Consider the following 16,735-nt stretch of genomic DNA (forward strand, 5'->3'; position numbering starts at 1 on the left):
AAAGCTCCCCAAGGGAAAACGATGCAGCGCCTGGCACGTCCTGCGCGTCCCCGGCTCCAGGGCTCCCGGCTCCCTCGCTGCGCGGCCCCCTCCCCCGGCCGTTATTGGACTCGAGCGCCGATTTTGGTGCAATGCGAATTAGCTCCAGTCGCCAAGTCGTGAGGTTCCGGGAGCGTCAGCCACCGGCCGGCGCCTCGCGGCCCGAGTCAACGCCCACCTCCGCCAGCATCCCCGCCGCCGCCTTTCGTCGCCATAACAACCGGCCCCCGCCCAGCCCCGCGCCGGGCCGGGACGCCCGGGGAGGACGCCCCCGCCCTTGGCGCCCCGCATCCGGGCGGCCTCGCACCCCCGCCCCTTCCAGTCGCGTCCAAGCGCAGCGCAGAGGCGCCCCCTCCCGCCGCTAGGGAGGAAAGCCCTCGCGCCCCCAGACTTGACTTTGCAGAATTAATTAGGCAGCCCCGGAGGGCCGGGGTCCTTCAGCAAGCTCCCCGACTTCCGCACCTGCCTGGGTTCCCTGCACCTGCCCTTTCCCGGGCTCCAGGGCTGGCGCGGCGGCTGGGAGCGTGACCGGGCGGCGACGGCGGTGCCCCCGCGCCCGGGGCACGGCGCTCCCGGGGAGCAGGACATCCCCGAAGGCGGCAGCGCGCGGGAGGCGGGGAGGCGGGAGGCGGCCGGGGAGCACGGAGAGGGCGGGGAGCCCGCGGGAGGAGGAGGGGGGAGGGAGCAGGGCGGGCGGCGGGGAGGGAGGAGAAGGGAGGCAAGAAAGTAGCAGAAAGTGAGGCTGGCAGCCGGCAGCAAAGGAGCCGGGCGAGCGGCGGCAGGAAGTCTGTGCCCGAGACGCGCAGAAATAAGAGCCAGGGAGGGACCGCGGCGGCGAGAGTGAAAGAGGAAACTGCAGAAGAGGAAGCTCTGCCGCAGCACCAAGTCTCCTCGGCTCCCGCGCCGAGCATCCCCGCACCGCCCGCCCAGCCCTCCTGGACCGGCGCGCCGCCGCCCGCGCCTCCGCTGCACTCGCGCCACCGCCCCCCGGCGCCCCCTCCTCGCGCGCCCACCCCGGCCCCCTGCGCCCCTGGCCGCTCTGCTTCGCCGCCCTCCGCGCACGCCGCCCTCGTCTGCCATGGCCCGGGAGAACGGCGAGAGCAGCTCCTCCTGGAAAAAGCAAGCTGAAGACATCAAGAAAATCTTCGAGTTCAAGGAGACCCTCGGAACGTAAGTGGGGAGCGGGAAGAAGAGGGTGGAGGTGGCAGCGGCCGCGGGTGCAGAGGTGGTTCTCGCTGCCACCGCCGCCGTCGCCGCCACCGCGGCAGGAACCGGAGGGTCGCCGCGTCCTCATTGTCCAATTCCCGGCTCTGCGGAGCCCCCCGCGTGTCCGCCGCGTGGGTCTGCGCCCCGCGTGCACGAGTGGGCGCCGCGCGGGGGCGGGGGGGCCCTGGGATTTCAGGGACAGTCGCAGGCGGGCGACTTTTCACTTCCCTGACACAGCCGCCCTCTCAACTCATTCTCCCCACGCGTGACTGTGGGCTGAGCATGGTGGATATTCCTGTTTACCGGCTGCGTGCGTCTACTCACTGTGTGCACAGGCGCACCGTGTCAGCGAGAGATGTGGTCACGAGGAAATCCTGCTCCGGGCATTCCCATTTCTGTTCTAACATCATGTATTCTTAGAGAATTGACATCCGCACGTACTCGATGTAGGCAAGACTTTGGATGGCCGCGCAATTAGGGAAGGGAGGAATTTCGCAGTGTGCAGGGTCACGTGTGGGCCGAGCCTTACCTGAACGTCAGTCCATTTCACCAGGCTCAGCAGCACACGCTGGAGTGCGGGTCACCAAGGAGGGTCTGCGAGGGTCTTTGTACCCACGGTTCCTCTCCAGGCCTGTGTGTAGTCCGAGGCTGGTGGCTGATCGCAAGAAAGCAGAAATAACCAGAAGTCGATGTCAGGAAGGCTCAAGCATGTGCTTCTCCATTCAGCTGCTGTTCCTTTTCTGCCCAAGAGTTGTTTTTTGTTTGTTTTGTTTCGAAGGTAGGGAGGCTGATAGTGAAAGAGGATCGGTTGCTGCTGGAAGAACCTGGAATTGGAATTATTGCCTCCCCTCATGTGATCAGTATGTAAGCATATATATTCACACACATACCTGCTGTATGAGCCGAACATTTTGCAGGGGTTCATGGAGGTGTTGGTCAAGCTGCTAAGAGAAAGAGGAGGTGTTTCATAAGACAAATTAGGGTGCTCTTCTTTCCTGCCCTCTTAATCCCCTTTTGCTTGTCATTGTGGTTGGTTTGCTTTTTCAGAACCATATTTTCAAACCCAGATTGTTTTCTGCCCCATACTCAGGGTCCACTGAGTTGCTTGGTCATTTTCCCTCCCCACCCCAATATCTGAAGTGGGTCCCCCAAAGCCAAGTTGTGAAGCGTCCCTCCATGCTTCTGATCCTGGAGATTCCCACTTACCTAGAATGAGAATAGGGTCTCCCAGGTTTTGTGCTCACTTCAGGGACCCAGTCTACCTGTGGGTGTAGACTTTTTGTCTTTGTTGAAAAGAAAACAGAAAGAGCTTTGCGTTAGCACAGCCAGATAAGGGGTGAGGTTTGGTCAGAACTTTAGAAAATTACCCTTGAGGTTTATTTGGGTTTGGGGGAGTGACTTTGAGATGGTTAAGTTGCTGAGAAAGAAGAAGCATGTCCTTTGTGGTCATCCTGAGAATGCTCATGTGGCTGAGGGTGAGGGGGCTGGAGAGAGTGGAGTCCTAAGGTAGGAGGATGCATTGCTTGGCACATCCTCACCCGAACTCCTAGAGCTGGTCCCTCTGCCTGCAGCTTCCAGACAGATGGATACAACCTCCCCTGACTGTCTCCTGCTCCCCAGGAGAGCCCTGAGGCTCTACCTCTTCAGTGGTCTGGGATGCTCAGCCTGGTGAGCTGTGGCTTCACTTGAGTGGCTCCTCCTGTGGTCGGCACTGTTTGAGGATGACTGTGGTGGTTCCACTTCTGGGCAGGATGGGGACATGCTTGATGGGTGCCGAAAAGAACATAGAGCTCTTGCAAAACAGTCTCTTGAAATCTGGCCACGTTCCCCTTAGAAGCTGGGGATGGGTCTCTGTTAGGATCCCAAAGCTTTGCCTTCTGTCTTGGAAAGGATTCTTTGAAAAGGAGCTTCAGGCTATGGTTCCTTCCTGCTGGCAGGAGTTCTTGAAGAGCAAAACACAAACAATAAAATGATCAAAATGTTTTCGCTCAATAGCATGGTGATAATAATAGTAGTAGTAATTGTAGGTGACTTTATTAAATGAATACCAAGCACCAGTTGATACCCTAAGTGCCTTATGGATATTAACTCATTTTATTCTCAAGATAACCTGATGAGGTAGGTATTTACTATTATCCCCACTTGGCAGATGGGAAGACTGAGGCAAAGAGAATTAAGTGACCTGCTAAACAGGAGCTGCTTATTAAGTGAAGCTGATACTAGGCAGAACAACTTATAATTATGCATATGGGATTGAGCCACTGTGGATTATGTAACAGCAAATGTTAATAATTTGACTCACTTTTGTATTTAGAAGGCTAATTTTAACATTAAAGAATTACATTAATTTTAATATTAAGTTAAAACATAATTAGGGGGTAACCTGTCATCCAAACATGTAACTTGTCAAAGCTTTTGGATTATCAACATCTTTTTGTCTCTTGGACTTTATAGAAGTGGTCCAAAATTAAGAGTTCCTGTTTCCCCCCCGGGGCCAAGTCCAGCAACCTTGGCTTGAGTCTAAATAAATGTCACTTCTGCGCCTATCGGTGTGGATTTCGAGTTTGGGGTCTTGTTTGTGGTGAAACCTAGCATCAGTCAAGGGCTTCAACACTAACAATTGGAATTCATTTCCAAGGTACTCTGCAAGCCCAGTCATTTTGTCACACTTTTACCATATGCCTTTAAGATCCTAAGGCAGGAAAGCCCTTCCTGCAGCCAGATTGTCAGCTGTTAAAATGCCTTTGAAATAAAGCATTGTAAAAACCCAAGGAGCACTCACTTGGCCAGACCTTGTAATCTGATATTTGGCTGCCTGGTTCAGGTACCTTTCCCTGCGGGGCAGAAGGTTTGCTCTTGAAGGCCAAAGGGTCAGGCCATTTAGATTGTGTGGTTAGCAGGACCTTGCTGGAGGGTGGGGGGGAAATGAGAGTGAAGGCTGGCCTAGAGGGTGGGAAAAGAGCTGGAGGAAGCAAAGGTCAGTGTAGGGGAAAGGACCCACTGTGTGGTTTGGACCTGGGTTTTCTGATACACCCCTGAGCCAGGCCTCCGGAGAAACCTCTTAACTTGTGGCCTTCAGTGTGTCTTCCTTTGAAAGGAAATCCCAGGGCCTAACCCTACCTCCAAACAAGGTGGGAAGGCTTAAATACCATTTATTAATCAACGCCGTGTTTTCAGATCCCTGGTACCCAAATAAATGAGACCAAATAAATGTTGTGTAACAGCAATTAAGAGTGATAAACATTTCTGTGGCGTGTTTGCTGAGGCCATTCAGGCCATCTCTACCATAGGTAGATGTCTTTCCACGTCTTCTAAACCAAGAAAATGAAAATAGGCCATCTGAAGAAGGATGTGGATGGGAAGAAAGCTTTGACCATGGTGTGCAGGAATTACCCCAGACTTATGGAGGTGGCTTCTATAATTTGCACACCATGAAAGGCATCTGAACAGAAAAGACCTTGATAGTTGGCACAGAATGGTTCTTCCAATACACCTCCTTTCCCTTGGAGTACAGAAATGGCACGTCCTAGAAAATAGACATTCATCTCTGCAGGGTATGAATACATGCTTTTCTTGCAGACCAAACATTTTGTGTTGAAATAATTGCTTTTTGACGGGGCTGGAGCGGGCACCAGGGAGGTGTTGGGCCTGGGTTCAAGGTCTGGCTCAGCCACTGGTCAGGTGTGTGGCCTGTGAGCTACTTGGTCATTTGTCCACATGACTGATCTTAGCTTCTGCTGCTGCTGCTAAGTCACTTCAGTTGTGTCCGACTCTGTGCGACCCCATAGATGGCAGCCCGCCAGGCTCCCCCATCCCTGGGATTCTCCAGGCAAGAACACTGGAGTGGGTTGCCATTTCCTTCTCCAATGCACGAAAGGGAAAAGAGAAAGCGAAGTCGCTCAGTCGTGTCCGACTCTTCACGACCCTATGGACTGTAGCCCACCAGGCTCCTCCGTCCATGGGATTTTCCAGGCAAGAGTACTGGAGTGGGGTGCCTTTGCCTTCTCCAGGTCTTAGCTTCATCACCTGTCAAATCAGAGGGGCAGAGAAGGTGGGATGATTTTCAAGTGCTCTTACAATCCTAAGGTTTTTTGGCTTGTCTGGGTAAGAGAGGCACTCACTATCATTTTCTGGTAGCTTTCATGTGTAGCTAGAACAGCTTAGTCCATTTGGAGGGATATTTTTATGCCCAGGCTAGTAGCAAAGTGACATAGCTCAGGACAGGAATTCTTACCCCACTTGATGTCAGTAGCACAATGCCTTTGCTTCTTCATGAAATGAGTGCCTGCTGGGTGCTGCTTTAGGAAGAGTATAAATAGAAATTCCTGTGAGGCCAGCAGTGTCTTTTCCCACTAGTATCATACTTACCCGCCTTTTTCTGAAATTGCTCAATCAATACACCTGTTGAGGACATGTGATTGATTTATCTGAAGGCCTGGGTAGGAAACAGACTCACCTGTTCTTTTTTCGGGTTGTAGAGTGGTGGTGTGTGGATATTGGGGGAGGGGGAGATTGCAGATCCCCTCCTGGTGATTTGTGTATTTGACTGGCTGTTTTGAGAATATTTGTTCTGGGACTACTCACAGTTGTAGAGTCTGGGAGAAGCATTCGAAAGAATGCTCCTCTAAGAGGAGCAAAGAGAGGGGTGGGCAACCCCGAGAGTTCTCCCAGAGGGTATTCCAGATGCAATATTGGTTAGAAGTTTGCATGTCTCAGCCCTTTGTTTGAGGCATGATATAAATTCAGCCTCTTGTACATTTAAAAATATTGATCAAACACCTGCTATATTCTAGGCACTGATGGGGGTGGGTACAGCAGAGAACAGGCAGACACAAATGCCTGCTTTCCTGGAGCTCACATTTCTTTCTCATCCTCTGGTGAGGAAGCCAGAAAATTAAAAATATGAATCAGGAAAATGAAGAGTATGTTACATAGTAGACACATTAGGGAGAGAAATAAAGCAGGGAAATGGGATTTTCTAGAGCAGGAGCAGGGGTAGGGTGGGGTGGGGTGATGGAGGATTGAATAGGGTAGCCAGGGAGGGCCTGGTCCAGAAGCTAATCTGTGAATAAAGACCTGAAGAGATGAAGGTAGAATGTTCCAGTTGAAGGGAACAGCAAGAGCTGAGGGCCTGAGCGGGAGCAGGCCTGGTGTTTTTAAGGCCCAGCTTCAAGGAGGCCCGCGTGTCTGAAAGTGAGTGAGCATCAGGAGGAGCTTGGGAGCTGAGGGGACACAGGTGTGGGGTGTGGAGCTGGGGGACGGTTGGTCGAGGTTCCCACAGGGCCTTGAAAGTGACAGTGTTAGCGCTCAGTCCTGTCTGATTCTTTGTGACCCCATGGACTGTAGCCCAACAGGTGCCTCTGTCCATGGGATTCTCCAGGCAAGAATACTGGAGTGGGTTGCCATTCCCTCGTCCAGGGGATCTTCCTGACCCTGGATTGAACCCTGCATTGCAGGCAGATTCTTTACTGTCTGAGGCACCAGGGAAGCCTTGAAATTCTTGGTAATTGACTCTGCTTTTGCTCTAAGAGAAATAGGAAATGTTGAAGGGTTTTGATCGAGGGTGTACCTTGCCATAACTTGGGTGTTCCCATTGTGGCTGCGGTTGCTGTGTTAAGAATGGACAGGCAGATTCAAGGGAAGAAGCAGGGAGACCAGCTTGGAGGCTATGGAAACAATTGCAGGGTGGAGAATGGTGGTGGAGGGTGGGGAGAGGGTGCAGCTCTGGAGGTGATGAGAAGTGGCTGGATTCTGGAAACATATGGAAGGAGAGCCAATAGGAGTCGTTGGTGGGTTGGGTGTAGCTGTGAGATTTGCCTGGGATTTGGGGTTGGGAGAGAGATACCACTGTTGGTTTTGGTCAATTTTTTTTGCCAAGTATTTTCTGAGCACCTGCTCTCTGAGCACAGCAGGACTGTCTGTGTTCTGGGAAGCTCTTGGGAAGAGTTTGGAGGGAAAGCTCACATCCTTTGGGCTCCTGGGTTTTTCTTGTGAGGAACTCTAGGGTTTGTTTATTTAGAAATTAAAAAAAAATGTTTTGACCATGCCACAAGGCATGTGGTATCTTATTTCCCCAACCATGGATGGAACCTATGCCCCCTGCATTGGAAGGGGCATCTTAACCACTAGACCACCAGGGAGGTTCCCTGGGTCCCTTAGGTCTTCAGGCTAATCTATTTCTTTCCAAGAGCTTGTGTTTGGGATGATTCTTGAGGTATCTCTTCTTCTGTCATGGAAGGAGGTCATGATAGGCTTGACATTTGAGTAGTTGGATGAACTGCTTAACTTTCTGTGAAAATGCCATGTTTTGCCTCTAGAATTATCAATAGGAAGATCACTCTGACAGGTGGACCTATAACCTACAACTCTGCTACTTGATTTGCGAATGTATTTATTTTAATTTTTAAAATCTCCAACTTTATTTTTTGACTGTACCGTGTGACTTGCGGGATCTTTGTTCCCTGACCTGAGATTGAACCCATACCCTGGGCAGTGAAAGCGCCAAGTCCTAACCATTGAACCACCAGGGAATTCCCTGATTTGAGAATTTAAAGCCCAAACATTCTGTGAAAAATAATAAACATGAGAAACTCTTGCTACTTCTTTCTTTGATAGGATGTTTTGTGTTTAGAGAGGAAAAGCCAGAAGTTTTTCCTCTGTTGCGATAAAGATAACAAACTCTCATGGCTTTACAGATTAGTAGGGTGGAATTTGGGAAATTGCACTTTTTAGAGCTTGTTCCTGGAGGGGCTAATGAAGACTGTCTCTGGTAGAAATTTCCAACTCAAACTTGGCAACTGAGTGGACAGTAATTAGACTTGGCAGGTGGACATTCATGCCCTCTCAGGGGAGGATTTTAGGGGTTAACTTGTTGAGTTTTTCTTTGGCTGGGTCTCCATAAATCCCTTTAATCCTTCCTTTCCCCAAATAAATCTCCATAAATCCCCTTCAATCTTTCTCCTTCATCTCCTCCTCTGCTCTCTGGGAGGGCTTAGCACTGGTTAAGCAAGGAACTGTCACGTTATTGGTCAACTTACACCCACAGGGATAGACCCGAGGACCTCATATTACCTCCAGTCCTCATCAGATTTTGCAGGAGTAGCCAGAGAGCCCACGGCTCCTGGGACACATTTCTTCATTTGAAGAAGGAACCGCTTATGGGTGGCCAGCACGAAGCCTGGAGCCCTCATCAACTGATGCAAGTTTGTTTTCTGACTCAAGATGGTCCATCCAGTGCATGTGTGACCACAGGACGACACGTGGACCCTGGGAGAGATGCCAGCATGACCTTCTTCCTCAGTTCATGTTGGGTCCTTCCCTTTGACCCCCTGTGATGCAGGAGGTCACCTTTTCCTTGGGTCAGTTTTCTTAGATCCTGCTTGATTTTTAAAGATGTTTGTTATGCAGTATGTGGATTCTTCATGTTCGAACCAGACCAAATGGATGCCACAGGCCAACTTCATTCCGTGCCAAGTTCATTCCCTGTCTCCAGTGGTCGGCTATGAGTCTTGTGCTGTTTTTCTTCATATTTCAAATCCATTCAGAGATGGAGGAATTCCATTTCTTGTTAACACCAAATCTTGAGGATAAGCCTATAAGATAGCATATTGACTGAGGCCAGGCCGGGGAGGCACTGGGAGGCAGTGAACCATGATAGAAAGGCAGCGCCAGCACGGCCATTCATACCTGTATCCCTCTTGATACCCACCCTTCGACTTTCTGAGTTAAGATGGAGATGGAAGTTGCTGCCTGGTGGGATTTCTGTAAGGATTCAGTGACGCCTGTGAGGTGCCTGGCACAAGTGGGATTGAGTAAACAGCAGCTGTCATTAAGTTCCAGTTGCCTTTAGCAGCTGTGGTGGAGGATGACTGGATGTTCAGGGCCAGTGCCGTGAAGAACATGTCAGTATCTGCTGGAAATTTTTAAAAATATTTATTTATTTTGGGTGCACGATCTCTTTGCTATGGCATGTGGGGTCTAGTTCCCTGACCAGGGATTGAACCTGGGTCTCCTGCATTGGAAGGGTGGAGTCTTAGCCCCGGATCACCAGGGAAGTCCCTGTCTGTTGGAAATTGATTTTTGGAAGCTCCTGGCATAGAAATGCAGAATGGTGTATACATAACCTCCCCCCAGAGTTAATTTAAGAAACCGACAACAAGTCCTCAGTCAACCAGGGGGGGAACATTCGCTGGATGGTCCACCCAGCTCAGTACTGAGCTGCTAAGAACGGAGGCTCTAAGTCCCCAGGACAGGGGTGCAAATCCTGGGTCCTCTGCTTTCCAGCCATATGGTTTTGGAAAAATTATTTCACCATTCTCAACCTTGTGCCCTCATCTGCACAACAGGGTAAGACTGGCACCCAGTCTAAGGGTTGCAGTGAACATTAGATGAGGGTGCATGAAAACCACTCAGGGCAGGACACGGCTGTAGGTCTGTGTGCAGTAAGTGTGTCTTCTGTCTCTTTGACCCCTGTGGTGCTGACACACTGCTTCTCAGAGGTCACTTGCATACATCTGGAGGGTGCATTGCACCATCCAACACTTGCTTCCCACAGGAGGCTGGTTGGTTCACCTGGTGCTGCTGTTCAGCAAGAGACTCAGCCCCCAACGTGTTCTGGGCCAGCTCGAGTGTTGAGTGACCTAGTTTGCTGCGTACACAGACTCATCCCTTCCCTGGGTTATCTCATCAGCTTTGTGTCTCTGCACCTCTCCCTGCACCCTGAGCTGTTTTTTTTCTTTTTTTTTCTTCAATCTATCTCTACATCAGCTTGTGCAAGAGCCTCTTCTAACTGCAGTTTCTGTTTTCTCCAGCAGCTCTTAGATCTTGATGCAGCTGTGGCCCTTCTTGCAGCTGAAAGGTGCTTCTCCTTTCTGGGAATGGCTTCAGTCTTTTCTGCTTTGCTTTCTTTTTGAAAATAATATGGGGCTTGGAAGAATGAAGTAACTGGTCGATTACAGTGTTCCAAAACATCAGGGAGTTTTGTAAGTTTAAATTCTGTAGGTACTCAGTTTGTTTTAATGCTGGAGAATTTAATAAAAAGCAGTGTTTCTAGGTATATACCGCATGAACAGACGTAACAGTTTATTCAAAATTATCCTTATCAGGATGTTTTAGACATGGACATGGGCAAACTCTGGGAGATGGTGAGGGGCAGGGAGGCCTGGCATGCTGCAAAGAGGCTTGGGGTTGCAAAGAGTCAGACACGACTTAGTGACTGAACAACAACATCCTTATCAGGGATTGTTGGATGCGGGATGGGAGATGATCTCAGAAGTTTAATTCCCCAGGTTGCAGGATGTAGGTGTAACAGTTGGAGAGCTCATGTCTGAATCATGTGAAATTCCTCATCTTTTTTTTTTTTTAATCGGAGTACAGTTGGTTTACAGTGTTGTGTAGCTTCTGCTCTACAGCAAAGTGAATCAGCTATACATACGCATCTACCCACTCTTTTTTGGATTTCCTTCCCATTTAAGTCCCTACCGAGCACTGAGTAGAGAGTTCCCTGTGCTATTCATTAGGATCTCATTAGTTATCTATTTTATACACAGTATCAATAGTATGTATATGTCAACCCCAATCTCCCAGTGCATCCCACCCTTCTTTCCCCCTTGGTATCCATACATTTGTTCTCTGAGTCTGTGTTTCTATTTCTGTTTTGCAAATAAGATCATTTATTCCATTTTTCTAGATTCCACATATATATATGTTAATATATGATATTTGTTTTCCTTTGAAATCCCTCATCTTAACTTCTCTGTTAGCCCTTTTGATGGCCAAACTGGATCTGGGGTCACAGTTTATTGATATCTCTGCAACGTGGTGAGAGGGGACAGAAAAGGCTTTTCACCTGGACAGAGTCAACAGTTTTACTGGTGAGAGGCCCTCTTCTTGGACTTTTGTAACCACCGCTCCCATCACTAAAGTTGCTTTTACACCAAATTGGATTTGGGGCTATAAATGGAATCCTAAAGGTACCATATTCAATAAAACCTCAGACAGTCCCCCTTTTCAGGTGATGTTCCTGCCTGCCCCACGCATGAGGCTGTCCCCTCCTGCCAAGACCCATAGTGTTGTGGGGAAAAAGCAAGAAGGAAATGAAGCTGGGCTAAGCTGAGAGGTCTGGTGGGGTGATGGGGATGGCAGACACCCTAGGGCCCATGCCCCCCACCCCCAGGGCTCTTCCCATTTCTTTAACCTTGATAAAAATGACTGCTTGAAATTTGCCTTAAAACATTAGAAGATACAAATGCCTTGAAGTAGGTTCAGAGATCAGTCATCTGTGATATAAGTGATATTAAAGAAAGTACTTTTTCCTCCCACGCCAAACTGACAAGAACTAGCAGTTTGGCTGGAAGTCAGGAAGAAAGTAGCTAATTGTGGTTTTGGACCTTTAGTTGAGTGGGGATTGGGGAGGCACAAATGAGTTGCAAACTGGGAAATTGAAGGCCAAGAGTGGCAAGGTGGGAGAGACATCCTAGGCTGACTGACTGATAAAAAACTAGGTCCTAGGGACTTCCCTGGCAGTCCAGGGGTTAAGACTCTGCACTTCCACCGCAGGGGTCAAGGATTCAGGGAAGTATTCAAACCACACACACACACACACACACACTCAGATTTCCCCCCCCACCCCTCCTCCACCAGCACAGACCCTGTTCCCAGGACCCCGCCAGGACTGTTCACACTGTAATTTAGCCTCGCAGGGTACTCAAGGCTTTTCTAGGCCTGAGCAGGGTCCTTACTCCCATGAGAGATTTCACTTTTCTTTGAAAATATGCCTTGAACAACTACCACAACCAAAAGCTGAAAGTGAACTTTTGGGGCAGACCTTGTATAAAAGTTGGGAGCAGCCTGTATATGGCCATGATATATGGGGATGCTGCTGGTGGGATCCTCTCTGCGGCCACTATCAATGGAGTTTGTGGTCCTAATCATGATAAAAAGCTGATGTTGACCTTTTAGGGCCCTTTTGGCTCCTTTGACAGCTGGGAAATAGAAGACCTTATATTTGCAGGTGTGTGTTTTTAAACTGTGGCTAAAAAAAATGCATAACCTAAATTTTACCATCTCAGTGGTTTTTAAGTGCACAGTCCAGTGGCACCAAGGACATTTATGCTGTTGTGCAGCCATCAGTCTAGCTCCTCCACTTTCCCCATCTCGACCTTCTCATCTTCCCAAATTGAAGCTTTGTCCCCATTAAACACTCACTCCCCATTTCTCCTCTCTCCCACTCCTGGCAGCCCCTATGCTACTTTCTGTCTCTATGAATTCAACTACCCTAGGTCCGTCTTATAGGTGGAATCAGATATTTTTTGTCGTTTTGTGTCTTGCTTATTTTATTTATCATAAGGTCCTCAAGGTTTATCTACATGGTAGCGTGTGTCAGAATTGCCTTCCTTTTTAAGGCAAAATAGTCTTTGATTGTATGGCTAGACCACGTTTTGTTTATCCATTCTTGATGGACACTTGGAGCTGTTTCCAGCTTTTGGGTCTTATGAACAATGCTTTGTGAACATGGATATACAGGTCCCTCCTCAAGTCCCAGCTTTCAGTTCTTTTACTTTTTTCATTTCATACCCAGAAGTGGAATTGCTGGATCATGTAGTAATTTATGTTTCAATTTTAGAGGGACTCGTGTATAGTTTTCCACAGCTCTGTGGTGTTTTGTGGTTTTAAAGAGATGGGAACACTAGAGATCTCTTCAAGAAAATTAGAGATACCAAGGGAACATTTCATGCAAAGATGGGCTCCATAAAGGATAGAAATGGTATGGACCTAACAGAAGCAGAAGATATTAAGAAGAGGTGGCAAGAATACACAGAAGAACTGTACAAAAAAGATCTTAAGGACCCAGATAATCACCATGGTGTGATCACTTATCTAGAGCCAGACATCCTGGAATGTGAAGTCAAGTGGGCCTTAGAAAGCATCACTACGAACAAAGCTAGTGGAGGTGATGGAATTCCAGTTGAGCTATTTCAAATCCTGAAAGATGATGCTGTGAGAGTGCTGCACTCAATATGCCAGCAAATTTGGAAAACTCAGCAGTGGCCACAGGACAGGAAAAGGTCAGTTTTCATTCCAATCCCAAAGAAAGGCAATGCCGAAGAATGCTCAAACTACCGCACAGTTGCACTCATCTCACATGCTAGTAAAGTAATGCTCAAAATTCTCCAAGCCAGGCTTCAGCAATATGTGAACCGTGAACTTCCTGATGTTCAAGCTGGTTTTAGAAAAGGCAGAGGAACCAGAGATCAAATTGCCAACATCCACTGGATGATGGAAAAAGCAAGAGAGTTCCAGAAAAACATGTACGTCTGCTTTATTGACTATGCCAAAGCCTTTGACTGTGTGGATCACAATAAACTGTGGAAAATTCTGAAAGAGATGGGAATACCAGACCACCTGACCTGCCTCTTGAGAAATCTGTATGCAGGTCAGGAAGCAACATTTAGAACTGGGCATGGAACAACAGACTGGTTCCAAATAGGAAAAGGAGTACGTCAATGCTGTATATTGTTACCCTGCTTATTTAACTTCTATGCAGAGTACATCATGAGAAATGCTGGACTGGAAGAAACACAAGCTGGAATCAAGATTGCCAGGAGAAATACCAATAACCTCAGATATGCAGATGACATCACCCTTATGGCAGAAAGTGAAGAGGAGCTAAAAAGCCTCTTGAAGAAAGTGAAATTAGAGAGTGAAAAAGTTGGCTTAAAGCTCAACATTCAGAAAATGAAGATCATGGCATCTGGTCCCATCACTTCATGGGAAATAGATGGGGAAACAGTGGAAACAGTGTCAGACTTTATTTTTTTGGACTCCAAAATCACTGCAGATGGTGACTGCAGCCATGAAATTAAAAGACGCTTACTCCTTAGAAGAAAAGTTATGACCAACCTAGATAGCATATTCAAAAGCAGAGACATTACTTTGCCGACTAAGGTCCATCTAGTCAAGGCTATGATTTTTCCAGTGGTCATGTATGGATGTGAGAGTTGGACTGTGAAGAAGGTTGAGCACCGAAGAATTGATGCTTTTGAACTGTGGTGTTGGAGAAGACTCTTGAGAGTCCCTTGGACTGCAAGGAGATCCAGCCAGTCCATTCTGAAGATCAGCCCTGGGATTTCTTTAGAAGGAATGATGCTAAAGCTGAAACTCCAGTACTTTGGCCACCTCATGCGAAGAGTTGACTCATTGGAAAAGACTCTGATGCTGAGAGAGATTAGGGGCAAGGGGAGAAGGGGATGACAGAGGATGAGATGGCTGGATGGCATCATGGACTCGATGGACGTGAGTCTGAGTGAACTCCGGGAGTTGGTGATGGACAGGGAGGCCTGGTGTGCTGCGATTCATGGGGTCACAAAGAGTCAGACACGACTGAGTGACTGAACTGAACTGAACTGAGCATGTGTAAGTTGACTCAGCACAGTTCTGGAGGAAGCTGAGATCAGGAGTTCTGAGTTCAGTCTCGGCTCTGACATTTGTGAAGTGTGGATCCAGGACTTCCCTGATGGTCAAGTGGTTAAGACTCCATGCTTCCATTGCAGGAGGCAAGGGTTCAATCCCTAATTGCAGAACTAAGAGCCGACATGCCGTGTGTCATGGCCAAAGAGAGAAATATAGACCCTTGGTGTTATCCTCTCTATGTCTGGATTACCTTGTTTTGTTTTTTTTTTTAGTTTTTTATTTTTTAAATTTTAAAATCTTTAATTCTTACATGCGTTCCCAAACATGAACCCCCCTCCCACCTCCCTCCCCATAACATCTCTCTGGGTCAAATGTGGATGATGACACCTGTTTCCATCACAGCCCTGTTGTAAGTCCTGAGGGAGGTAAGGTATGTGTAACAAGGCTTTACACAAATAGAGGGTATTATTATGTTTTGAAGATTATAGCTTTAAAACAGTCATTTCTCATAAATGTTGGTGTCATACATACTCTTTGGAACCTAGCTATCATCTTTTGGGCAGGGTTCCTAAGCAGTAGGGCCATAATCAGCCTTAACTCTGAAACCATCAACACAAAACCTGAGGTTTCATAGTATATTTTATCTGGGCTGATTAAGGTGTGTGTTGTTTTCATTCTCAGTGTTTAAGTGATTGGTACTGTCAGAAAAACTCTTTAAAAATTATAAAAGAAACGTCATCTTGGTAGAGAATTTAAAAATAAGGAAGACTATAAGGAAGATGATAAGAATCATCAACTAGTTGGTCTTGGGTCTTCGGTCCTTCTAGTGGGCAGGGAGATCTCAACAGAGATTGGAGAGGTCAGCTGTATGGGGTTGATCAGTCGATATGAAGATTTTTCAGTATTTTACCAACTAGTCTGATTGAACCACTGCCTACAGGTTGAGTATTGGCTCTGGAAATATGGGTGTTGGTCTTTGTTGAATGTGGTGGACGTCTGACTTTTTTTCGGGTGCTGGTGTTTTGTGTTAGTTTGGTGCTGGTGGTGATGGCATTGTTGGGATTATTGTCGTGATTATCCTCTCTCCTCTCATCACCACCTGTAAACACTGACGGAGTCATCAGTGGGACAGAACCAGATGCCAGCAGGCTTCCAGTGGGCAAATTACCCATGCAGGGAGCAGGAGGTAAAAAATATTCATATCTGAGTGTGGCTGACTCCTGGGGTAGGGCACAGGAATCTAGATTCTCCGTCACTTCATGGCATGAAATAAGTACTGTTTGCTGTGGACTGAATGTTTATGTCACCCCAGATTCACGTGTTGAAATCTAACCCCTAGTGTGATGGATTTAGGAGATGGATATTAGCATGGTATCCTCAGGGCATATCCACGTAGTAGCATGTGTCAAAATTGCCTTCCTTGGGCCTTTGAGGGGTGATTAGGTCATGAGGGTGGAGCCCTCTTAAACGGGATTAGGGTCCTTGTAAACGAGACCCTAGAGAGCTCCTTTGCTCCCTCTGCCATAGAGGACACAGTGAGAAGGCAGTTACCTGTGAGCTAGAAAGTGGGCTCTTAGCAGACACCGAATCTTGCCATGCCTACACCTTGAGCTTGAGGCCCTGCCTGGCTGGTTAGGCTCCCGGCAGGCGGGGTCCTCATGGGGCATGCATAGGGCAGCCTCAGCGTCTTCAGATCAGTGTGCTCGCCTCACTCCTTCCTTTCTTGAAAGAATTCCTGAACATATATTCCCTAAATGTGACCTCATCCTAGGATTGCAGGAATGGCCCAGGTAGATGCAGGGACCTCTAAAAAGCTTGGTTAACCCCAAAGGTCCTAAGAACTGGGTGTCCTTCAGAAGCTCTCCAGGAATTTGGATTTTGGGGTCTGTTTTGTGGGCTCCTAGCATGGCCAGGGCGATGAAGGCAATGGCACCCCACTCCAGTACTCTTGCCTGGAGAATCCCAGGGAGGGGGAGCCTGATGGGCTGCAGTCCGTGGGGTTGCTGAGAGTCGGACACAACTGAGCGACTTCACTTTCACTTTTCACTTTCATGCATTGGAGAAGGCAATGGCAACCCAC

The 16,735-nt window shown here is 48.3% G+C and overlaps 1 protein-coding gene across 3 annotated transcripts in view; it reads left to right on the top strand.

The window, feature by feature from the left end:
• Window positions 1-648: 648 nt before the first annotated feature.
• The window catches only part of CAMK1D (calcium/calmodulin dependent protein kinase ID), a 393,058-nt gene continuing 376,971 nt past the window's right edge, over window positions 649-16,735 (top strand). The window contains exon 1 of one of the 3 annotated variants that reach the window (XM_069547252.1): window positions 649-1,209. In XM_069547252.1, coding sequence (XP_069403353.1) covers window positions 1,118-1,209 — 92 coding nt within the window. In that variant the 5' untranslated portion in view covers window positions 649-1,117. The remainder of the gene's footprint in view (window positions 1,210-16,735) is intronic. The other 2 variants (XM_069547254.1, XM_069547253.1) reach the window with 2 other exon arrangements.

The sequence above is a fragment of the Ovis canadensis genome, chromosome 13 (assembly GCF_042477335.2).
Source record: "Ovis canadensis isolate MfBH-ARS-UI-01 breed Bighorn chromosome 13, ARS-UI_OviCan_v2, whole genome shotgun sequence".
In the NCBI taxonomy this organism is placed as follows: Eukaryota; Metazoa; Chordata; class Mammalia; order Artiodactyla; family Bovidae; genus Ovis; species Ovis canadensis.